The following is a 24,630-nucleotide window of genomic DNA, read 5'->3' as shown; positions in this document are numbered from 1 at the left end:
GAGCACATATGATGTCATCCTAGCCAATGTGTAAAGGGAAACCCTAACCCATTAAGGGATTAGTTTACATCGGATGTGTTAGTAGATTTGAAGGCAGTTGCAGCATTGACTGACACCGACACTCAACAGCAATGACTCATCTTAAATGTTCTTAACATGGTAGACAAAAATGTGGAACTATAACAATATATGTATAAGGGATGAAGCCTGCTTCAATGTCGTAGCAACTCTGCTGGTAACAGCCACGTAATGCACTCAAGTTTACATTTACTGTGTTAAGGTGACCGTGGATGATCTGGGTAACAAATTGGTGTATGAATTTCCAATCAACCGCTGGTTTGCCATCGACGAGGACGATGGCAAGATACAGAGAGACATTTTGGTGGGAGGGAGTCAACCGACGGGTAAGAAAAATCTAGCACATATTTATACCAAGAATATCTGTTTACTGCCGTGTGATATGTTTGTTTTAGTTTTTTGTTTAATCAAAAAGACTCAGTTTCTACTCGACTTGTTGATTCTTTAGTCAGTAATTAATTCTTCCAGTTGCTGTTGATCCTGTGAACCGTAGTGACCCACAGGTAGGCTCACATGTAACTATTCCTGTCAGGTATCGTGTACAACGTCCAGATTGTAACCGGAAACATCAGAGGGGCCGGGACCAACTCCAAAATTCACATTGTGATGCACGGCACCAAAGGCTCAAAGAACAGCGGCAAGGTAAGTATTTGTATGTATAGTTAATCTATTTTTTGTATTAAAATAAAACAAGATGAACTTAAATCTGGCTTATTTTTCTTCCTTTATTTGATCCAGGTATTTCTTGAAGGAGGGAAGTTTGAGCGTGGTCTGACAGACATTTTCAATATCGAGATTGCAGCACTTCTCAGCCCCCTCAGCAGGGTGACCATCGGACATGATAACGACGGAGTCAGTGCCGGGTGGTACTGTGAGAAGGTCCGTAAAAGATATAACACCGTCTGGTTACGATATGACTAGTTTCACCCAATGCTGCATGTCTTCCTTGTTTGTAGGTGGTGGTGTACTGCCCATTCACAGGGATCGAGCAGACCTTCCCGTGCTCTCATTGGCTGGATGAGAAGGAAGGAGATGGACTGATTGAGCGAGAACTCTACGAGATGGTCTCGCTCAGGCAGAAAAGGCAAAAAAGTATGTTCATTACCTGGCTCAGCTAATAAATCTGGTAATCTGTTATGAGGAGAGATATTCAAGTAATCAACGTTTGTTTATGTGGTTCTCCTCCAGAGCATCCCTGGTCCTTGTGGATTTGGACATCTGACCTACCCAACGCTGGAAGCGATGCTGATATCAATTTTCAGGTGTACGGAGAGAAGGGCAAGTCTGACGAGATCAAACTAGACAACAAAACAGACAATTTTGAGCGTGGTCAAGTGGACAGGTTTATAGTAAGTACTTCCTTATACACAAGTTGTCATTACCTATAGTTTCTATTATGCCGTCACACTGCTCTGCTACAGGTTGAACTGCCTGACTTGGGAACTTTGACCAAACTCCGTATCTGGCATGAGAAGAGAAATCCTTTCGCAGGGTGGCATCTGACTAAGGTGAGGTGTTTATTATTGGAGAAAGCAAGCATCTAGCACACCATCCTCATGCAAAACCTGTACCATATTTCTAAAGTACATGCTACTACTAGTGAATATGCAAGTTTTCTCAGTGCTTTATTCAGTACTTTCTTCAATTACTTTCTGTAATTAGGCAACTTTGATAAAAACATTAACCAAGGAGAAATATAAGTTTCCATGCGAGCGTTGGCTGGACACTAATGAAGATGACAACGAGGTGGTGAGAGAGCTTCCTGCAACTGGCGAACTCATCGCAGAACCGCTGCCTTGTATGTCTACAGTATCCAAATATTTACAATGATGCCCAGTTTGTGACAGAGTATCAAGTGACAACTGAGGGAATGACGCTGTTGTGTTATGCAGTGATAAAATACAGAGTGACCATTTGCACCGGGACCCTCGGCGGCAGTGGCACTGACGCATCTGTTTTTCTCAATCTCATTGGCGAGCGTGGTGACACTGGAGACCGACAGCTTGTCAACTGCAAAAACAACATCAACAAGTTTGAGAAGGGGAATGTAAGTTGAGAGCTGGAAAATGGACTTTAAGAGAGGGGCTTATACTGTATGTTTGGACTAAGAGTGGAATCGAGTTACGTTTGTTGACGTAAGTCATTTTTCATACTGTGATTTGCTTTACTCAGCTGGATGAGTTTATCATTGAGGCCGTCACCATCGGACAGATCCGCAGGGTGAGGATCGGACATGATGGTAAAGGTGGTGGCTGTGGCTGGTTTCTAGATAAAATCATAGTGAGGGAAGAGGGACAGGCTGAGACGCAGGCCATCGAGTTTCCCTGCAACAGGTGAGTGGGCCCGATCAGTTATGTGTAAGTAATACTTTGCTTTTAACACATACTGTTCATTGTGGCGTGAAGATGGCTGGATCGCAACGAGGATGATGGACAGATCGTTCGAGAATTAGTCCCCTTCTCTGATGGACAGAGTCTCTACAGTAAGATTTTGGTTTGCATGTGCTCTTAAATCCTCATGATGATGTGCACTGATGTGGTCATTTGTCCACTGTAGATGTTGGCTATCACATCGCAGTGAAGACAGGCAACATCCCCGGGGGCAGCTCAGACTCCACAGTGTTTGTCAAGCTTTATGGGGACAAAGGTGACACTAGTAAAATGATGCTAGTGGTCTCTGACAACAACCTGAGAAATTACTTTGAGACGGGTCGCATTGACATCTTCACTGTGGAAACCGCTGATATTGGACAGGTGAGACAAATCGACTTTGATGGAGCACTGCCTTTGCAACATCGAGCTCTTATCTTTCACTTGCAGATCAACCGAATGATGATCGGCCACACCAACGAGGGCATGCGGGCCGGTTGGTTCTTGGACAGCGTTCAGATCCTGGTTCCTCTGAAAGGAAAGCACTACATGTTCCCCTGTCATCGCTGGCTGTGCAAGGGAGAAGCCGACGGCAAGACAGAGGTGGAGATTTACCCCAGCGAGATCTTGGACACACAGCAATGTACGCAACACACACTCTTCACAGTATTGTGCCGTTTGAGTACACCCTGCCGAAAAGTAAAATTCGCTGCCTGTCTTTTACCAGTGATCAGCTATGAGGTATCAGTCACAACTGGAGATGAGATGTTCGCTGGCACAAATGCCAAAGTGTTCATTCAGCTCTATGGAGAAAAAGGCAAGACAGAAGTCATCATGCTGGACAGTCGATCCAACAACTTTGAAAGAAACACCACTGACGTATTCAAGGTATCATCAAAGCAAGACTACTATTGTCAAAACAATTGAGTGGCAACCACTCTTCCTCTTCAAGATTGAGGCCAAAGACGTGGGGAAGGTGTTCAAAATCCGCATCGGTCACGACGGCTCAGGGATAGGATCTGGCTGGTTCCTGGAGACGGTGGATGTGAAGCACATAACGATGGCTATGGTGCCCAAGGAGAAGAAGAAGGAAGACAAGAAAAAGAAGAAGAAAAAGAAAAAGGATGAGGATGATGAGGAGGAGGAAGGAGGAGAGGAGATGCAGGAAGTGGTGTTGACCTATCATTTCCCCTGCTCGCGCTGGCTGGCTCGGGGAGAGGATGATGGCGAGCTACAGGTTGAGCTGCTGCCTGACGGCGCAGAGGAACTGGAAGGTACAACACACTCTTAGCAAACCATCTACTAACTCACAGAACTTACATCATGCACAATCTAACAACATCCAATACAAGACCTTTACATGGATTTGTTTAGGTTAGATTAGATTAGGTATTGGAATGGTAAGTTCAATTACAGTCAAGAAGAAATGCAGAAAACATATTTAAAGTGTCAACTGAATGGACTGTGTCGCTCATTTCACACATACATATATAGCAGTTCATTCATTCATTCATTTTCTACCGCTTATCCTCATGAGGGTCGCAGGGGTGCTGGAGCCAATCTCAGCTGTCTTCGGGCGAGAGGCGGGGTACACCCTGGACTGGTCGCCAGCCAATCACAAGACACATATAGACAAACAACCATTCACACTCTCATACCTATGGACAATTTGGAGTCGCCAATTAACCTAGCATGTTTTTGGAATGTGGGAGGAAGTATATAGCAGTTCTCATTTATATTATTTATGCTACAGTTTGAGTGTCAAATACTTCATGTCAGGTTCTTGTATTGAGAAAGTTCATGCAGAAGTTGCATGCCAACAACTTGGGGTCACTCACGGGTGGATTTGACACAGTTTCCTGCCCATGATGTCGGACAATAGGTTAAGAAGGAGTTAGTAATTCATCCTTTGTATTGTCTCACAGTCAACACCTACGAAGTGTGTGTCTTCACGGGTGACGTGCTGGGAGCCGGGACCGACGCCAACGTCTTCATTAATATTTACGGAGAGAACGGGGACACCGGAGAGCGTTATCTCAAGAACTCCGACAACCTCAACAAATTCGAACGAGGGGAGGTACTGAACATCTTTCTGTGCTGTCTTCCTCAGAATGTTCTCTTGCTGCAAAATTTTTGTCAGCTTTTTTGTTCCCCCACGCCCATCCACTTGACACGATCTTAACACTGAGGTGTGGGGTGGGAACATATTCTGGTTGGATTACAAACTACATCTCCTCCCATGGCAGGCCAACCAGCTGTGACTGAGAGGAGCTGGGGCGTCCGCTGTGTCACTGAACCTGTCCTACTTTTACTCATTACTTGAATCCAACTTGTGAATTATTCAGTCCTCCATTACATCTATAAATGCAGGGACATAAATCATGTCCTCAGACAATTACACCCTGTTTATTTTTTATCTTGGATCACAAGCAGGACTAGTCCGCTTGTGTTCAATAAGCTTTGCATACAAAAACAGCCCAAGTAAACTTATGGACCACAACATTAAGTACATAACTGTACTGCATAAGTGTACTTTGTTACCAGCAGTTGATTTGCTTTTCTGTGACTATACATTTCCTCTGACATGATGGTGTAATTTGTTGATTTTGTGATGGTAGCACATGTTTGTCTTTGTTTGTCTGTAACATGACAGTTGGGTTGGTCTGTTTTGCAGGAGGATGTTTTCATTGTGACAGCTATTGATTTGGGTCCTCTGAAGAAGCTTCGGATCCGTCATGACAACACACAGTCGTACTCAGCTTGGTACCTTGATCGTGTGGAAATAGTGGACACAAAGGATGATACAACGTAGGTGAAACCCATGTCCATTTCAAATGTTTTTCATTCAGTGACTTCATTTTTTTGTTAGGTACTACTTCCCTTGCAACCGCTGGCTGGCAGTGGATGAAGATGACGGCCAGATAGCAAGAGAGCTGGTTCCCGTGGATGAGGCCTTCATGAAGAAAGATGAGGATGATGAAGGAGGCGGCGGTGCCACTCTGGGGCTGGAGCAGAAATGTAACACATTTGCAATGCTGCTTCATGTTATAGTGGAGGGAAAAGATAAAAGGGAGCCCTGTTCAAGTATTTATTCAAGTTGCAAGCAGGTGTATAGGGTTTCTCTGACACTGAGATGGATTCAAGCACCGAAAAAGCTTTTATGTCTTTTTCAGCCATGTCCACTACATATACCATCAAGATAAAAACCGGAGAAAAAAAGTATGCGGGAACAGATGCAAATGTCTTTGCTGTATTATTTGGAGAAAATGATGACACGGGTAAGAAAACACATCAGCTTCCCCTCATTTGCACACATCAAGTTCCAGTACATCTGAGTTTCATGTTTGAACGCACAGGCATCGTCAATCTGAAGGCCTGTAAGAACTATAAGAACAAGTTTGAGCAAGGGATGATAAATGAGTTCACAGTGGAAGCGGTCGATTTGGGTGAGCTGGAAAAGCTTCGAATCGGTCATGATAACTCAGGTGGGGAAAGAAAAAATTGTCTTTAAAAGTAAGCAGAATAAAAAAATGTTTTTTTTTTTATTCTAACAGGGGGCTCACCTGGTTGGTTCTTGGACTGGGTGGAGATCGACGCCCCCTCACAAGGTCTGAGGCTACGCTTCCCCTGCGGGCGCTGGTTGGACAGGGGAGAGGACGATGGCGGCATTGTGAGGGATCTCTATCCCGCTGAGTTACAGACTGAGTTGTACACGCCATGTGAGTCTACAGCACTCCTCATCAGGAAATGCGTTAATGCGATCGTGGAGTGCAGAAACATTAGCCATGTTTCCGGTAATTAGTTCAGGGCAATGGCTCTTTAAGCTGCTTGATACAAGTGTTAAATGGGGACTTGGCTTTTTACTTTTACCACAACAGTGGTGCAATTTGCAGTTCTTACTATGAATAAGTAAGAACCTACCTACCTACCCACATACCCATCGTTATTAACTTTACATCTAATATAGCATGATAATCTAACACAGTATCTTGGGAAATCATAATACATTTTTGTATATTTTACAATTATAATACATTTACAATGTCAAGAGCATTATTATCGTAAGACAGACTATGAAGCATGGTGCCGCTTTTGTAAGCACTTTTGCATTAGATGTTCATTGTATTGCACGTATGTGAATATGTTTCTACATGTTCATATAATACCTGAAGCGAACTGTTTTTCCCTTGCACCTTTCAGTTGTGCCCTACGAGCTGAAGATCTACACCACCGATGTGTTCGCCGCTGGGACTGATGCGGACGTGTTCATCGTTTTGTATGGTCGCAAGGGCATGTGCACTCTGCAGAAGCATCTGTGTGTCAACAAGCGAGAGAGGCGACTGTACTTTCAGAGGGGAGCGGAGGACATGTTCATAGTGGAGGTAGAGTGGTTGAATATTATTTGTGATCTCTGCACACTTTCGCCTGGCAATGTATCCAGAAGCTGTATGTCGTCTACCAGTTAGAAGATGTTGGGGACATTATAGAGAAGATTCGGGTGGGGCACGACAACAGGGGCTCCAATCCAGGATGGCACCTCGACCGAGTGGAGATCAGGCGTCTGCTGAGGAAAGGAAAGGTAGTATAATAAATGTTTCTGCAACCTTATATTATTGGCGACATGCTGGCAGGCGCCATGATCCGATTCTGTGCGCACTAAGCCGAGAAGAGATGCTTGTGGCAGCCTCTCCTTTGGTTTCTACCCTTTAATTGATCAGGGAATGTGGAAATTGAGCTGTTTTTACTGAAGAGAATGTTAAACGATTACAATACAATCCAATGATATGTTACGATTGTTCATTTTCATCATGACAAGTCAGCACGCAGGCCTCACAGCTAGGAGACCCGAGTTCGATTCCACCCTCTGGCATCTCTGTTTGCATGTTCTCCCGTGCATGCGTGGGTTTTCTCCGGGTACTCCGGCTTCCTCCCACATTCCAAAAACATGCTAGGTTAATTGGCGACTCCAAATTGTCCATAGGTATGAATGTGAGTGTGAATGGTTGTTTGTTTATATGTGCCCTGTGATTGGCTGGCGACCAGTCCAGTCCAGAAAATGAATGAATGAATGAATCATGACAAGTCTGCTTACCCTGACTGGACGTCACTGCTTACCATCAATATCATGCTAGGTTAGCCTATCCACTGAACTACTTTAGTTACACATCTGGGCTTGATTTAATTACAGGGATCAGAGACAACAATTTTCCCATGTGAGCGCTGGTTGGCTAAATCGGAAGATGACGGAGAAACGGTGAGAGAGTTGGTGCCATCTGACATCATCACAGAGAAACTCCTGAGGGGTGGCACTCTGAAACGGACAGAAACTGAGGTTGAAGATGCTTTGGAAAGTGAGCACATACCCTGATAGAAACCTAGCATAAAACCAAATTTGATTCAATCTCTTCACAGTAACCCACTATGACTAATCACGCATGTCATCTCCCATGCTAGCCCACGCGTACCATGTGTCCGTACGCACAGGTGATATGTACAAAGCAGGAACGGATGCCAACATCTTCCTCACAATCTACGGAGATCTTGGTGACACCGGAGAGCGCAAACTTGCCGTGTCGGAGAACAACAGGAACAAGTTTGAGAGAGGACAGGTAAAGAACTGCAAAGATGCGATACAAAAAGAAGTAAAAATGTTGCCATGGTGTAACGCTCTGTCCCTGTGTCAGGTGGATAAATTCACCATTGAAGCAGTGGACCTGGGTCAAGTGTTTAAGATCCGAATTCGTCACGACAACTCCATGGTGGGTGCCGACTGGTACCTGGACCAGGTGGAGGTGCTGGATGTGGACACAGAAGAGGTTTACATGTTCCTGTGTGAGCGCTGGCTCTCAAAGAAGAAGGAGGACAAACGTTTAGAGAGAACCTTCTTTGTAAAGGTTGGTTCACTGTACAGGTGTCTGAGCTGGGACAGTGTCAATAAGGAGGAGTATTTGTGCTTCAGGGATACGAAGGTGAAAGAAACACTGATCCAAATTCCAAAAAGATGGCTCAGGCCAAACTGGGGCTGGACAGGAATGCAAACAAGAAGAAAAAGAAGAAGAAGGTGGCAGCGCTGGATGATGGTCCAAGTAAGACAAAGAGTATTATTACCTTATAAAAAGTACTGTGCTTGTGTGATGAAACAAAACCGCCAATCCTCCTTATTCATGAATTTTCCCTTTTTGCCTTCTATAGTCATCCCCTATCACTTCACTCTATCCACTGGGATCGAACGTGATGCCAGTACCACTGCTAGGGTCTACGTTATCATCATCGGCCCCGGAGACCTGGAGACAGACCGGCTGTGGCTCGACCTGCCAGATGGGAAAAAATCCTTTACAGCTGGCAGCATGGAGCATTTTGTGTGCTATGGAACTGACGTGGGAGAGATCAAGAGAGTGGAAGTGAGACCCAAAACTAGGATTGTTATTCATTTTAACAAAGCCCTTGTGTTGGATCTCATTGGAGTTTCCTCCCTCCCTCCATTCCCTTGCCATTCTCTCCTCAGCTTGGCCATAATGGCGCCACACCAGAGAGCTGCTGGTTGGTGGATGAGCTGGAGGTTGCCGTGCCAACCAAAGGTATCAAGTACAGCTTCCTGTGCAAATGCTGGCTGGCCAAAGACAGGGGAGACGGTCTGTCAGTCAGGCTGTTCAACGTGCTGGACGCCAGCACCATCATCATCAACCGCAAAGTGAGTCACAGCCAATACACCACATTGTCTCTCAGTAGTGGGTGATACAAAACCTCAGTGTGTCTCATTTGTGTTTGTGTAGGTGATTTATGCCACCACAGTCATCACAGGGGACACACAGTATGCCGGCACGGACACACACATATTCTTGACTGTGTATGGAGCCAATGGAAGCACAGAGGAAATGCTCTTGGACAAGAATGAGGACAGGTCAGTTCTCCATATCTGTACTGAGCTCCAGAAAGTAGTTGTTGTACTATCTTGAACATAATGTTAGCCTATCGCATAGCATTAAAAAAAAGATCAGTCTATCATCCATTTGTCACTTGACAGTTACTATATAGGGCAGCCAGCCTGACATGCATTTGGCATACATGTACATTTGTGAAATAATAAGATATGCCTTTATTCGTCCCTCAGTGGGGAAATTTGCATTGCACAGCAGCAAGAGTACAGAATCAGTTACGCAGTACAAAATACACAATATAGAAAAATAAACAATGGACACCGCATTGCACACCTGTTACATGTAGACGATGGGATCACTACACAAAAGACAGCCGCCACTTCAAGTATAGCAAGATAGCTAGTAGGCCTCCAATTTATTTTCTCTAAACTTAAGAAAGGGTTTAAAACTGAGTTGAGATATACTGGAGGACAAAGTAAGAAGCAGCAAACTTACCACGTCCACACGCAATGGGAGGAGAATACTATGCACCCATGGCGGCTGACTCCATGCAGTGCAGTTAACAATGACCAATATAGAATACCACATATGACTTATGTCAATATTTTTTGACTAATAATAGGCCGTCATATAACACGATAAACGCAATCATTTATTATAGTTTTTGAAAAAACGCAAGTCTTGTCAAGGTTTTAAAGCAGTATTGTTTAGGTTTGAGAGAGACCAAGAGGACACATTCAATCTGGAAGTCGATGACATTGCTCCTCTCAAGAAGATACGTGTTCGAATTGATGGCGGTGGTAGTCGTCCCGATTGGTTCCTGGACAGGGTAATGACCTTGCAAGGATGGAATTTAAGGTTTCATTTCTACAGTTTGTTGGTAAATTGTCACTGCATTTGCACCGTTTAGATCCTGATGCGAAATCTGAACACAGACGAGGTGTATATGTTTACCTATGAGAACTGGCTCTCGAAGACCAAAGGACCCAGGAGGACTCAAATGTGCGAGCTGGCGGCTGTGGTGGATGACGAGGAGATGGTGGAGAGAACAACCTACATCATCCAAGTCCAGACCGGTGATGTCACAGGTGGGTCGCACTCAGGTTCTTCCATTTTGTCACATGTTATCCTCATTTCTGACCTATAAATCTTGTATTCGCACGTTAAATGAGTGTCAGATAAGTTTCTTCTAACACTTAGTTCAACTCATATCAGTGCAATTTGGACCTTATATGGGCTACAGATTGCCTGCACTCAGTAAACACAGACCGACATATCCGGGAGTCCTCCGGATGGCTTCGGAGTGTGACTAATCACAGCGTGTCGGTGTTCCTGTAGAGGAGAATTGGGGGTGGAGTAAATTAAACGAAAGCAGGAAGTCCATGGAAACACTGCAGAAGGAGTGCAGAATCTGGAAGATCTAGAAATCTTTCTGTGCGTGTCGCTGATCAATAGGAGTCCACAACTCGATAGAAATGCGCCGAAAATTAGCATAATTGGTACCCTTTAATTAGCCATGAATTTGTCCTTTCTTGATGTTGTCAGGTGCTGGCACGGATGCCAACGTGTGTTTGATGGTGTTCGGGGAGTTTGGTGACACAGGGACGCTGCAGCTAAAGCAGAGTGCCAACAGGAACAAGTTTGAGCGCAAAATGAAAGATGTGTTCCGGTTCCCCGACATGCTCAGTCTGGGCGAGCTCTCCAAAGTGCGAGTGTGGCATGATAACAAAGGTGCGGAATCTCTGGAAACAAGCTCCAGTATGAGATATATATTATATATATATATTTTTTTTTTTTAATTCTTCCAAAACCTTCTGTCTAGGTCTGGGTGCGGGATGGCACCTGGACTACATTGATGTCAAAGATGAGACCATGGACCAGACCTTCAGGTTCCCATGTGACCGCTGGTTGGCGAAAAATGAAGACGACGGGCAGATCATCAGGGAGCTGGCATGTGCCAACAATGACTCTGTGGACCTCAGTGATAAAACCAGTTCGTAAAAAACACAATCACAAGAACACAAATGTGCTGCACATGTTGCATTTCATGTGACTGTCTGCCTCTGCTCCGTCACAGAATACGAAATTGCCATAACCACTGCAAACACAGAGGACGCTTCCACCAATGAAAATGTCTGGCTTGTCTTGGAAGGAAGGAAAGCTCGCTCCAAGGAATTTGTTCTTGAGAATAAGAAGAACAAGTTCTCATGGTGGGTCTTCAAGCAAAGGCAGCAAACCCCCCTTACAAGTGAGACCTGGTACCTTATTTTTATGTTCACAGCGGTGCCACCTCCATCTTCGAGTTCTCGTCAAAACACGTCGGCGAAGTCGCTGGTATCTGCATTGGCCACATCACCAAAGACGGCAAGAAGGTGAAGAATGAATCCTCTTGGCACGTTGCGGAGGTGGTGGTCACAGAGAAAGAGCTGGGAAACAAGTGAGTGACATCACACTGCCCTTTGATCCAGATGACTGACAACGACATCACTGATTACCACAAAGTGACTGCACGGTGCGCAGACCTCACTATGAATGAATTAATTTCCACAAAACCTTGGCGAGGAGTCACATGGGCTGTGGATTTAAATGTGGTGCAGATTGAGCAATTTATTTGTACGTTTTTGCAGTGGCTCCAAAGTGTTAGTGACATCACAGCCACCTACAGTCCCGGAGTGGAACTGTATCGCAAAGCTTGTCATACTTTTTTTAGTCATGTGGATCTCATCTTTCTCTCTCTCATCAGGTATTTTTTCCACTGCGATGCCCAAGTGCCTCTGGCGGCCAAAAAGGACCAGTTCCAAACATTCGAGTGCTACAAGTCCATAGAAAGCTTCGCAAGCAAAGTTCGGAACCTGGTGCCGGTCAAGTACGAGATCATCGTCATCACAGGCGACGTCAAGGACGCCGGAACGGACGCAAACGTCTACATCACCGTCTATGGCGTCAACGGGGACTCAGGGAGACGTCACCTGCGCAAGAAGTTTCGGAACCTCTTCGAACGAGGTCACACAGACCGCTTCCTGGTGGAGATGTTGGACCTCGGGGAGCTGCTCAGGGTAAAAGTGCAGCATGACAATAGTGGGTGCAACTGCAGTTGGTACTTGACATGCGTGGAGATAACCAACACGGCCAACTCAGTCACAACCATCTTTCAGTGCGGTAAGTGGCTCGACTCAGGTAAGGCTGACGGGCGCACTGAGAGGGTCCTCTACCCCAAGTACTAGGATAAAAAAAAAAAAGGTATGTACATTTTTTTCAAAAATCTGATTTTTAAATGTTTTTCCCTCTCAACCCTTGGCACATTTCTCATATGACAAGTAATGAGTAATCAATTTATCAATGGATAGGTAAGTGTTTATATGTGTTTTTCCTGGGCCCTTTTTCCAAACCCCCTCACATTTTAGGGTAAAACAAAACCAAGTTTTAGTCAAGCTGAACAGAGATGAGATCAGCAGTGTTCTTTCTTTGTGTTCTCATACATTTGTGCCAAGTGTCAGGAAGGAAAAAAGAAATCACTTCATCCTATCATATCTTTATTTAAAGGCAATGGGATTTTTTGAATGTGTGGATATATTGAGACCATGTTTTATTAGGTTTTGTACATTTTTGTACATATTTTCCCAAGTCCAACCATGTATTGAAAAAGTGCACACAAAGTGAACATACACATGAAAAAAAGAACAGCTGCACAAACTGCATTGTCATCAGCATTTTAGGCATTTTATTTGAAAAACACATACAAAAAGATCATATACAAGACAATAAATAAAAAAGAGACAGAACAGTTTGGGTTAAGCTATGCAACTTTTTGCATTGTCATTAGTAATAAATACAGTACAAAATCCACCCAGAGTGAATCTAAAGGTTTTTTTCTCCACAATATTCACTGATCATGTTATTCTTCATTATGATTTCGCTATTGCTTTCATATTATTGATACATACTTCTACTTTTCTATAAAATACTCAAGATCATAAAACATTGCGCGGTTACAGCAAAACAGCAGTGTTGTTGTACAAAGATGGCCACTTCCCTTTTTCACTGGCAGGTTAATAACATTGTTTTTCTTGTTTTTTTTGTATTCTCAGCAGCAAAGAAAGAAATATTCAAGAAGGTACAGCATCATATTAAACACATCTAACAGAGCTACTCCCACATACACATAGGAAAACCTGAGAAGGACATGCATTTAAAAAGCTTGTGCTTTAAAAGTTTCTACTGTTCATTCCGGTTCATCAGCTTGAGTTAATACTATGGCTACGGTCCAGTTGGCTCTGGAGCAAACGGGGTACACTGTGGCGGGCGCAGGGTGGGTATAAGGCCAGTGAGAGCACAAAAACAATTAAAAAAACAAAACAAAAAAAAAAACAACAATCATAATAATAATAAATAGTAAAGCCAGCTTCAGTCAATTCCAATTGTCCCTCGTTTTAAAATAATTATTTGCAGGATTAGTATCGAAAGGAAAAGCACACGCAAAAGTTAGCTTATTATATCCACAACTCCATTTATATTGGTATCACCACAGTTTGCTCAATAAGATCAATGGCTCAAGTTAGCAATGTTAAGTAAGATACATCCCCCTACGTTCACAAAGCAAATAGCCAGCAATACATCGGCAACACAGCTCAACTACAATGTGGCCTCTAAAAGGAAGAATAAGCAGAGATCCAAGATAGGATGGAAATGATTGATTATGGGAGGTGAAAGCAGCATCGTATGGCAAAAAAAACCCAAACAAACAAGCGAGCTAATTGTGGAGCAGTTACTAAGACAAAGACAGGCTCCGATCAAAGCAAGTGAAGCTAAAGGGAATGTCATCTCCATCAACAGCACCATGCTGGCTTCAAATTGGACTGGGAGACACGCACAACCAGTCAACTAATTTCCTCTTTGCAGAAGAAAACACGCACACACGCACACACAAACGGCATGCAGATGCATCCCCACCGACCAATGCATAATGAGGTATTTTTTTTGTAATATTTTGTCTTATTTTAAATAAATATATCGATTAAATTGCAAAGTTATGAGATAGAGACATTAAATATTCCACCACAATAGCTAGCTAGCTACAGTTAGTAATAAATAATGATTGTTAAATACTTAAGGCATCTTTAAAATCACAGCATTCTATGTGAACTAGCAGAACCTCCATTATTTCAGCACATTTTTTAGTTTTGTTTTTGGATGGAGGTCTCACATGAGAGGGAAAAGAACAATGCAACACAGTCAAGTTACCATCCAGTAAGGGCCAAGGAATGTTTGGCACACACTGAAAAGACCCCAAAAATACAATACGATAATTACGTTGAAATGTTACAACAATAAAGTTGTCATTTTGGCAGAATAAAGTTGTAATGTAACACCGATAAAGGTGTGATTTCATGAGAATAGTGTTGAAATGTTTCTAGATTGTAGTCGGAATTTTGCAAGGAATATCACAAGGAAAATATGTTTGAGAGACAAAAATGAAGTCATGTTTTGGGATGGAAAAAATATTACAACAATGAAGCTGTCATTTTATAATGTTTACAGAATTTTGTGAGGCTCAAATCATAATTTTGGGAGTAGTAGTCAATTAAGTCAATTCTTTCTCTCATAATATATCTAGTATAGGTTTACATCTTGTATTACAACTTTATTCTGGTAATATTAGGATTTTATTACCCAACATTATGACTTAATTGTCCCTAAATGGGTCTTTTTGTCTCATAAAATAAAACAAAAAGATGGTAATCTAATTTTATTACATATTTAAAGCTTTCGTCTCATAAGTGTATAATATTATAACTTTATTCTTGCAGAAACCCCCTCCCCTTTCCCCCATTACCGCTGTATTTTTGGATGGTTACTACTTTTTCTAAGGAGATTTGTTCACCTTTTCAATGTGGCCTTGACATTCCTTGGTAAATAACACACACAAGAAAGCATGAAAATACTTGGAATGGAACCAAAACAGCAAAACTCTAAGACAAGAAGAAGCCACACACACACACGCCACCAAAAATCAAATTAAAAATAAAACAGGCAACTCCATAATATAGTGCATTTACATGAACACAAGCTACATGACAAATATATAAATATGCTTTTTTTGCAGCATTGCAGCTCTTTATCTTCACTGTGACTGCGTGTGTCATTAGTACCGTGTCCCAAATAATTGGCATGTGAATTTAAAAAAGTAATAATAATGGCATACAAACATATGAAAAGACAACATTACAAACAGTTGTTTGGTTGTTAAATGAATGGCTTCTTATCCCTTTCACCCTCCTTCACGACATCACACACACAAGGAAGGACAGGAGGGGGGCGGGGCTAATGGGGGCACACATTCAAACACAAGCAGGCGAACGCGTTTGTGGGGAGGAGGGTTGTTTTCCCTGCACTGACACGGGAAAGGAGAATCACTGAAAAATAATAATAATGATCATAAATGTGCTTGTTTGTTAGGCAATAAGGTTCTGAGAAATGTCACTCATGCCTGTGGCGAGTGAGGCAAGATGGCGGCGTTGCTGTTAGACAAGGCTCAGGTCAGTGTCTAAGGGCAACTTTGGTGTGAGTGCGTGTAAAGGAGGAGGGGTAGGTTGGATAGACCACCCGCCACTCCCCTCCTGTGGGTGAGTGGGTGACATGCACACGACGCGGGTCCCTGCTTCTACTTGCTCCACGTTGACGACGACAGTCCAAAAAGCCTGGCACACACACACACACACACACATCTACACTCGTTGGTGTAATCTAGCGAGGGCAACCCCTCCCATCCCACTACGACACAACACACATCACTGGAAGCCATGCTTGCAGTTAGCCGCATTAGCATCGATGGCGATTTAAATCCAAACGGAGAACCACAACACAGAGAGAGAGAGAGAGAGAGAACAGAGAGAGAGAGCAGAGAGGGGGGGGGGTTGTTTTCTATTCATTATTTTTGGCCTTTTTACACAAGTCAGCTTTGAAAGGTGGAGACCAGCGCTATAGCCGCCCACAAACATGGTCTCTCCGTTGCTACACAACACTGTTACTCTGGTAAATACTGGATCAGGACACACACCAAACAACCTCATGCTAACGGTTTTGTGTCATGTTCTGTACACATGTGCAGCATTATGTCTACGTTTGCCTTTCTTATACATCCACTTAGTCAGCCAGTCTTAAAATGAGTGATCCCCATTCTTGCCTGTGTATGTGTGTGTGTGTGGGTGTGTGTGTGTGTGTGTGTGTGTGTATGTGTGTGCTTTGCTGATCCTACCATGCCCCTTCCTTGTCACAAGGAGGAGATGGTGGAGGATTGTGGGATGTGAGGCTGTAGGTGTCAACTGTCAGGGTTGAGCTGGGTTTCAATGTCCACTCTGCATATGGGGCACTTCCTACTGGTGGCCAACCATTGGTCCACACACGCCTGGTGGAAGAGGTGCATGCAGGGTAATCTCCTAGAGAGGAGACACTTTGGTTAGTAAGTGAAGGCACCACAATCCTGTGTTTTTTCCCCCCCAAAAAATAGTGCTACATTCCAAATTTGATTTGTTGTGTGTAAAATTATTAATTTATTGTTCTAATAGTGTAACTTTATCCAAGTTGTCATATAAAGTCAATTTTATGAGAAATCAGACATAAGTTGTAATATGTGGAAAAATAAAAACTGAATGAACTCACTCCAAAGACATATGATAGGACCAGGTAAAAAAAAAAAAAAAAAAAAAAAATTTTAAATAAAGTCATGAGTTCTACAGAAAAAAATTGCAAAAAAAATGAAACTAAAGACAAAATATTTTCTAATATTAAAAAACGTATTGTATTATTTTCAGAACTATAATTCTCAAAACATTATTACATTAAATGAGGGGAAAAAAATCCCAATTAACAATAACATCAAAATCTTACAAGAGTACTATTTATATGGTATTACGAAGATAAACTATAACTATGATGTGAAAAGTCAGTTGAAATAGTATGAGGAAAAATATGTAATTTTATGACAATTGTCCTTATGTATGAAAAGTCAAACAATTACGAGAATAATGTCATAATACTTACCTTTTTTGTACTTTTTCACACAAAATCACGACTCAATTCTTGGAAATTACTATGTTTATGTTGTAATTTTTTTTATGTAAAGGGTATAATTACAAATATTTATTCTCACACTACAACACACAGTAAGCAGTAGCTATTAAACCTCACTAGATGGCACTCATGCCACATTTGGTATCTATCAATCACCTGATGAGTGACCTGATGGTCACCTGATGAGTAGTTTTACCTTATTTTAGTTTAAGTTAACTCGCATTTGCGCTCAAAACTGAGCATTATTATTTGAGCAAATGCAGAATTTGTCATCCAGCTGTTACTCTCAAGACTGCGCATGCGTACTTAATAGAGTGTCCATTGACTATCTGACGTTAGAAATGACCTCAACGACCTCATACATAATGCTGGTGTCACATGATAGTGTCGCAGCATTGTAGAGGTCAGCTGTGACAGCAAATGAGACATTCCGTCACGTCTCTCTGAAAACACCAGTAACATTCTGGAGCAAGTCAAATAAAATCCTCAAATTCATAGAACAAATTACACGTGGCAGCGTGCTCTTGTACCTGACATCTTCTCCATCCTCCAACATGGACAGACAAATGGTGCACTTCTCATCCGTGTCTAGCTCCTCGTCATCCAGACACATCTTCAGGTCCTGAGGGATCCTCTGTAGCACACACAGACACACACTTTTGTTATGGTGCTACTTCTATTTCTAGAAGAAAAGCTATACTAATTGGGCTTTTGAAGACGAGGGGGTGGAAAAGCCTCAATTTTGTGTGAGGCGAACGGTGTGCCAGTCTTCTCTCCAAGTATTTAGGTCACGTTCTCGAGACGTGCTTATTAAAATTCACTCCAGAGTGACTCATCCCTTACTGTGAGATCATGCAATCTGCAGACTTGTCGTCTCACTTGAATCTGGTACTGCTACTGGAAATGAGTTTGACCTTTGAACTCGACTTCTAATTCTTGTGGCTGCACCCATTTTCCACCCAAATTTTCCCTACTCTTACCTTCTTGTACTTGTGGGGGAAAGTGAATCTCTCGATGGTGGTTTGGACCGCTCCACGGTTTACGCTGCCCAGTCGGTCCTCCAGCTGCAAAAGCTCCTACAGGGGGAAAAAAAGAAAAGAAAAATGAGCAAATGTTATACAGTACACACAGTACATGCATGGGAGTTATACATAGTGTCGCTGCTCCATTTTGCACCAACCAGCAGGTTAGGGAGACTCCGCTTTCCTCCCACATTCCAAAAACATGCTAGGTTAATTGGTGACTCCAAATTGTCCATAGGTATGAATGTGAGTGTGAATGGTTGTTTGTCTATATTTGCCCTGTGATTGGCTGGCCACCAGTCCAGGGTGTACCCCGCCTCTCGCCCGTAGACAGCTGGGATAGGCTCCAGCAACCCCTGCGACCCTCGTGAGGATAAGCGGTAGAAAATGAACACCCACCTCATAGCTCTCCCTTACAGCTGATGCATGACGGGACGGGTTGAGGCTCTGCAGCGCCAGCAGGTGCAGCTGAGGGTACGGATAGTTCCGGATCTCGTGTACAACCTGGGAAAAGGATGGATAAAAGAGAGTCCAGAGTCAGACAAACAGAAGCGCAGAGGGTGCAGCGCATGTCTGAATGATGTATTGTTGAGGCTCATAGAAGCGCCGCTTGAGGGTTCATCCCAACAGACCCAATATGATCCTTGGCTCACCACTTGTGTTGAGGTGTTGTTCCTGGGGAAGTGGTGCATCCTGGGAGAAGTCAGGTAGTGCTGATAGTGCTGCGGCAGTGGGTGGATGTGGTACTGGTGTGGGGGGAGTCCTGCGTCCACACTTAGATCCCTGCAAAGACCAAAAAAAAAAAAACACTTGTTTGCTCCTGGCTGATATTGCATACAAAACATTATTCAATGTCATTTGCTGTAAAATTACATATTTTGATGTTACTGAAGGTTTTTTTGCAGTGGTCAAACTGCAGTTCTACAAACACGTGCACACAGCTAAAACATACTAAAAAATTCCAGGTTTTCAGTGCACCCTCATATTTGCCACATGTGATATGATTCAGCTTCCAAAATATGATCTTAGTTGCACTTTATTACCTTGGTCTGTAGTCTGACATGTCAGAAAGAAACTGCATTCCAGTTAACGCCCTGTAACGCCTTTGCATTTGAGGTAAATAAACACCCCAGCTATAATTTGTCTGAAACGGTGCAACCTAACTTGCTTCCACAGATATGTGAAGCATCCTGTCATTTACCACATTATTCAACGCTTAATATGCTTTCACGCTGCATGGTGTTTATTAGTTAAAAAGTGCTGACCTCTTTGGAACAGTGCTTCTTTTATACTACTTAGAAAAACTAAATATTGCTGATATTGTTTTATGTGCCTGGGTGAAAGCTTGGAAAACTCATTAATACTCATTTATGTTACACGCGTCATGAGGTGAGCGCTGTTTGCCGCCTCGTTTTCTTGAATAAAACTCAGCTCCAACCATGTTGTTTTAATTGGACATAATTCACGGTAATCAGCTTTTGTGGAAGTCAAACATAAAGAGCAGGCGTGTGGGCTATTAAAGTGAAGGTCTGTGAGCAAGCATGTATTTTTCTTACCAATCAGTGCCCTCAGCCAGGTAGCGTGGCTGCTGCACCACCGGCTGAGGGGGGACGTGCAGAGGTGGTGCGAACTCGTAGCCTGGACGCAGTCTGTGGGGCTGGTGAGGAACTCTTTCTGGGGTGCGTCTACTGAGACAAATAAAGGCAGACATACAAGTGAAATAGACATGGATACGGAACAGCTGTATACTGTATATACACACACGAGTGTGCAGGTGGGGTTACCTGTTGGGTGGCAGGATGTGTCGGTGCTGAGCCTCAAGGATCTGCTGCTGGAGGAGGTATTGCTGGTGTAATGCCTGAGGTAGGAAGGGAGGGGCGGGGATGTCCTGGAACTGGGGAGCGGGCATGGGGTTGAGGGGCGGGTGGTGTAGCGGGGGTCCGTGCTGGTGGCCGGGCGGGGCCAGGTGGGGGTTGATGCCCGACTGCGGCTGGCCCGGGTGGGGCATGGGGAAGTCCATGGGCAGCGTGGCCTGGGGGCCTAGCTGGAAGTGACGGCAAGAGGTAGCATGGCTGTGCTGCTGCTGTTGTTGCCGGGTGAATTGGGATCCTGGGGAAGGGGGGTCGGAGCGGAGGGAGGGGGGGAGAAGCAGAACATGTCAGGTATGCCAAGAGCAAAAATTGAGTTGGAATTAATTGTGGGTGAAATATGGTGTCATTGTGTGTATGTAAGAGACAGACATAACATGTTAATGAAGCCCTACCTCTTACCTACGGTGACAAACACTTCTCTGGGGGTGGGACAAGCTGCACGGAAATCAATGTCATTTTGAAATCCCTTCCCGTTCTTGGAACCGGAGCGGATGACGCATAGAACTACAGTGGACGCTTTAACATTCCTATATGCTAAAGCTAATGCAATTTGGACATACATTACAAAGTTTATATTTTGGCGAAGGGTACCAGTGATGGTAACATAGCTACCGTAGAAGTGGAAATGATTGCAACGTAGTATAGCTAAATAATGTAAACGGCTCTGTCCTGGCTGCTCAGTACAATACAGCAACAGTAAAATTAACATAATTCATTGCTTGTGCTTGTAATGTACAGAGCATTGGCTTGCTATGCTAATTAGTCACACTCAATCGTTAGATAAAAAGGAATCTTATAAACAGTAGTTCTTTTTTCCCCTACTAGTGTAACTGTTAACAATGATCGAATGAGAATTAAAACATTGCCAGCAACAACAGTTTGTGACTGGAACATACATTTTTTTAAATCAGAGAAAAAATGATCCACCATATCTGGCTTCTTCTTTAAAATTTATATTCTCTTTCAAACATTCACAGTGAGCAGAAATATATATTTTTTAAATATATAAAGTAGTCCCGGCCACAACTATTTGGCAAGCGGTGTATGCAGACTGTCGAGACTTTCTTGTGCATCAGCACGTCTTCACATATGGTTTCAGTAAGTTTTGCCTGGAAAAAATAATAAAGACGAGAGATCATTGCTGAGCTCTATGAGGCAATGAAGTGATGTTTTTCAACGTATTTAAATTTTGGGACATATTTTGAAACACATTATGAAGGGTCAGAGCATTCGTAACTGCGGCCAGGCAGCAGACAGGAAATGACCTTGTTACAGTCGGTCAAAAGGTCAAGTTTAGGCTGGTAGCACGAGCAGCACACGTTTTCAAACATCTCGAAGGTTTGAGGAGGGGGGTGGGGGGAGTGAAGATCACCACGAATGAAAGCAGATAGATTCGTGTGGGGCCCTGTGATGGAAGGAAGCGTGGAAAATCATCTATCTTTTGTCACAGCAGGAGAGGAGGTTGGGTGGGGGTGGAGGGGGAGTAGAAGGAGGACAATAAATGGAAATCAGCAAGAAGCACACTGAAGGTTAGGAAAAACACTATATTCTTTATTGAAAATTAGTAATTTGTGTTCTTTTTCCCTTTAAATCTCTCTTATCGACTTTCTAGTAATAGTATCAAATCCATGCAACACAAAATAAACAACATAGACTGAAGGCAAGGCCCACCATGCTCCGTATAGGGTTAAAAAAAGGAACAAAAGCAGCATCCAATGAGCTACAGCACATGATTCAAGTACAGCAGGGTAACATCTTTACTACAGAAAGATTACATTGGATTTTCACAGGTCAATGTATAGAAAAACAAAACAAATAAATATGAATCATAAAATGTGACCATGCATTGAAAGTACTATTACCAGAACATAAAAAAAGGTAAAGAGAGACCACAACCAAACAATAAAGACGTTATTGACTAATAGAGAATCTCTTTTTAGCAGTGCAGGAAATTATAGGCATCCCTGTGAAATGGATAGCATTTTGGCCTCTTTGTTAGTGAGGGGGAAAGTGAACCACCAGTGAACATGTTTTGCCTGCTTGGTTTATGTATTTTGTTATTTAAAAAAAAAAAAAGAGTGGAGGGAGGGCGAGGCGAGCAGCCCTAACAATTCAGTGTGATTCAAAGCTCAATTTGTTTGCAAAAAGTGGGAAGAGGGGTACAAAAGGACTACACAAAAATGGAGACGGTTATGGCAGGTTGTCACGTGCAGTGTACCTTTCACTTTTCGGCGAATTTTGACGGCATGCTTTTAAGGGTGAGTTCACGCTTGTCGTGTTTGGTTCGGCTGAAACAAACTCTGGTGCATCTGCTCCGCTAGTAGGAGCGCGATGACCCGAACACAAATAAGCGGACCTAAACCGCTTCAGAGATGGGTCTGGTGTGGTTCGGGTTCACCATATATTAAAATGCACAAATGACAAATATGTACCTTTAGTATTATCTATATTATTTGGAAGCTGTCGGTGAAATCTATGGTGGTAAATATACACATAACCTATATTTTCAACCTAGCAAATAGCATTTTTGTTTGGAATATTTAAATCACATCATGTAATATGTCATGAAAGCTGTCCAATCAAACCCAAACTTTCCTAATACGTTCTGTACTACACAGCCTTTGATCCCATGACCAAAATACCAATGCGAACACTAATCGAACCGCACAAAGTTTCCATTTTGTTGACCAGCACACCGAGCCACAAGCGTGAACGCAGCCTTAATTTGTTTCAATGAAATGTACACTGCACCTTGAGTGAAGGAGGAGGATGAGCCGAATTCTGGTGTTCAACAATGCGAGTGCAGCTGCTTTCTTTCTGAGATCATGCAAAAATGTATCCACTTTACAGGAATTTACAGCATGTTGTGTCTATATCAAAGACTGGATGGGAAGGTACACAATGACATTCAATTTTAAAAAAAGGAAGCTAAATGTCCACTCAGGGTGCTACTACAGCAAATCTGACAGAAATCAAAGACAAAAAGGTGCTCTAAGATGTTAGCTATGTTTTTTTTTAGTTTGCTTGACATGGTTGGAATACATCTTGAGTGGGGAGGAGGAAGAGAGAGGGAGGAGGATTGGGGTGCTTTTTTTTAATACCAATGTCGTCTTCTGATGGAAAGAGGAAATGAAGAAGGGGTTCACAATACAGCTAAATGCAGAGAACAGGCAGAGGCCACGCCACACCACACAGCAGCAGATGATCATTAGCTACACAATGGGGGGACGACAAAGATCTGATAAATGCAGAATGTAGAGCCAGCCTCCATACTATGAAACAGGGAAATAAGAACAGAAATAAAAGCACAATGAAAAATCACTGATGCCACTGTTGTCAAATTAATGTTACACTGGAGCTTCACGAGTGTTTTTCAGCCGCTTGCTCACGTCTCGCCGTGTGTGCGTGTGTTTGCAACGCTAACTGCCAATTTGCAGCAAATGTGATTTAATTTGTCAAATAAAGATTACGCTGGGAGCCAATCGCCATGGGTCATTGTATCGATTAGCACTCTGGCAGTTATGGTTATTAATAAAACCGCGGTGGTGAAGGCAGATGATCTTCAAATGACATCATCCAGGCACAGATAAGCTGTCTGGCTGGTTAGGCTACGTCTATTTTGCGGTATTTTTATGGTGCAAACACACCAGTGTATGGAAATTGAAGGTGTGCCTTGTGCTTGTACTACATTTGGTATAAAACAAGTGAAACAAAAGAATGAGTCCTGTGTAGGAATGTGGTTAGCAACTGCACAACCGGTGCCGTGCGGAATCCTTTGTGACAATTGATTCCGCTTCAGGACGTAGCCACAGCCAGTCAGCGTAACCGTAGTGGCGGTATTTGTATGTTAATTAGCGCCAAATACAGCCGCCAAAACACATCATTCGGTGGTTTACAGTCATCTGCAAACTATACAAATCGGAGCTATACCGGGTTGCGTTGACTTTAGTGAGAAATTTTGAGCGGAAACGAGTAGCTAACAAGCTAGCTAAGTCAGCGGCTAAGTTGTAGCTAGCGGGCTAGCTAGCCGACAGCTGCAGTGCATATTAAGATAAACAGGGCAACATATGAACACACTACAACCTACCTCTGTTTCTTACTGAGCCGAATACGGGGAGAACCAGGTATCCGACATGCACTAACACCATCCTGGGATCCTTATCTTACGACTCCGCTGGGTTATTAGGACTGATGGCGTGATCGCAGCCCATGCGGATCTACATTCAGGCGGCTGGCTGGCTAACTGCACACGGTCAAAGCAAAGCCAAGCGATCGTCTGACTGACTGACAAAGGCAGACATGTCATTTTGCCGATCTAGCGAAGGGGGCGCTGTTTCGTCGC

At 43.2% G+C, this 24,630-nt stretch overlaps 2 protein-coding genes across 5 annotated transcripts in view; one reads left to right on the top strand and one right to left on the bottom strand.

Annotated features, from left to right (window-relative positions):
• Positions 1–17,068, top strand: part of loxhd1b (lipoxygenase homology PLAT domains 1b) — a 21,426-nt gene extending 4,358 nt beyond the window's left edge. For both annotated transcript variants that reach the window (XM_058070879.1, XM_058070882.1), the window contains 36 exons: positions 281–404; positions 611–720; positions 817–957; positions 1,035–1,170; positions 1,267–1,427; positions 1,500–1,586; positions 1,741–1,876; positions 1,971–2,125; positions 2,251–2,411; positions 2,484–2,560; positions 2,635–2,831; positions 2,898–3,090; positions 3,175–3,335; positions 3,400–3,721; positions 4,373–4,524; positions 5,122–5,255; positions 5,317–5,465; positions 5,621–5,725; positions 5,804–5,932; positions 6,002–6,166; positions 6,648–6,829; positions 6,910–7,026; positions 7,636–7,798; positions 7,902–8,056; positions 8,132–8,341; positions 8,407–8,533; positions 8,640–8,848; positions 8,953–9,138; positions 9,221–9,348; positions 10,037–10,154; positions 10,236–10,413; positions 10,871–11,056; positions 11,148–11,318; positions 11,403–11,535; positions 11,607–11,762; positions 12,069–17,068. In XM_058070879.1, coding sequence (XP_057926862.1) covers positions 281–404; positions 611–720; positions 817–957; positions 1,035–1,170; positions 1,267–1,427; positions 1,500–1,586; positions 1,741–1,876; positions 1,971–2,125; positions 2,251–2,411; positions 2,484–2,560; positions 2,635–2,831; positions 2,898–3,090; positions 3,175–3,335; positions 3,400–3,721; positions 4,373–4,524; positions 5,122–5,255; positions 5,317–5,465; positions 5,621–5,725; positions 5,804–5,932; positions 6,002–6,166; positions 6,648–6,829; positions 6,910–7,026; positions 7,636–7,798; positions 7,902–8,056; positions 8,132–8,341; positions 8,407–8,533; positions 8,640–8,848; positions 8,953–9,138; positions 9,221–9,348; positions 10,037–10,154; positions 10,236–10,413; positions 10,871–11,056; positions 11,148–11,318; positions 11,403–11,535; positions 11,607–11,762; positions 12,069–12,549 — 5,895 coding nt within the window. In that variant the 3' untranslated portion in view covers positions 12,550–17,068. The remainder of the gene's footprint in view (positions 1–280; positions 405–610; positions 721–816; positions 958–1,034; positions 1,171–1,266; positions 1,428–1,499; positions 1,587–1,740; positions 1,877–1,970; positions 2,126–2,250; positions 2,412–2,483; positions 2,561–2,634; positions 2,832–2,897; positions 3,091–3,174; positions 3,336–3,399; positions 3,722–4,372; positions 4,525–5,121; positions 5,256–5,316; positions 5,466–5,620; positions 5,726–5,803; positions 5,933–6,001; positions 6,167–6,647; positions 6,830–6,909; positions 7,027–7,635; positions 7,799–7,901; positions 8,057–8,131; positions 8,342–8,406; positions 8,534–8,639; positions 8,849–8,952; positions 9,139–9,220; positions 9,349–10,036; positions 10,155–10,235; positions 10,414–10,870; positions 11,057–11,147; positions 11,319–11,402; positions 11,536–11,606; positions 11,763–12,068) is intronic.
• On the bottom strand, positions 13,008–24,630 carry ark2cb (arkadia (RNF111) C-terminal like ring finger ubiquitin ligase 2Cb). Of its 3 annotated transcripts, none has more exons than XM_058070883.1 (8): positions 24,376–24,628; positions 20,202–20,526; positions 19,974–20,105; positions 19,071–19,200; positions 18,817–18,921; positions 18,376–18,471; positions 17,926–18,029; positions 13,008–16,761 (listed from the first exon to the last, which is right to left on the bottom strand). In XM_058070883.1, exons 1-8 carry the CDS (start codon positions 24,434–24,436, stop codon positions 16,644–16,646), a joined length of 1,071 nt encoding a protein of 356 aa, XP_057926866.1. In that variant the 5' UTR covers positions 24,437–24,628; the 3' UTR covers positions 13,008–16,643. The 3 variants fall into 3 exon arrangements, 2 of the variants coding, with proteins under 2 accessions (XP_057926866.1, XP_057926867.1); XM_058070884.1 differs by having other exon boundaries at positions 19,974–20,102; positions 24,376–24,627; XR_009129606.1 differs by lacking the exons at positions 13,008–16,761; positions 17,926–18,029; positions 18,376–18,471; ... (2 more) ...; positions 19,974–20,105; positions 20,202–20,526 and adding an exon at positions 20,533–23,560 and having other exon boundaries at positions 24,376–24,630.

Source organism: Doryrhamphus excisus, chromosome 4, assembly GCF_030265055.1.
Source record: "Doryrhamphus excisus isolate RoL2022-K1 chromosome 4, RoL_Dexc_1.0, whole genome shotgun sequence".
Classification (NCBI taxonomy): Eukaryota; Metazoa; Chordata; class Actinopteri; order Syngnathiformes; family Syngnathidae; genus Doryrhamphus; species Doryrhamphus excisus.
Note: the sequence above shows the minus strand (reverse complement) of the source record. Positions and strands in the feature narration are given on the sequence as shown.

Bases quoted from the DNA above. Each gene is read 5' to 3' on its own strand.
- ark2cb (XM_058070883.1), bottom strand. From the start codon at position 24,436: ATGGTGTTAGTGCATGTCGGATACCTGGTTCTCCCCGTATTCGGCTCA. The intron at 19,201-19,973 runs GTAAGAAAAATA...TGGTCTTTGCAG, and splicing joins CTGGCTGAGGGCACTGATTG to GGATCTAAGTGTGGACGCAG. The intron at 18,922-19,070 runs GTGAGCCAAGGA...TCCTTTTCCCAG, and splicing joins ACAACACCTCAACACAAGTG to GTTGTACACGAGATCCGGAA.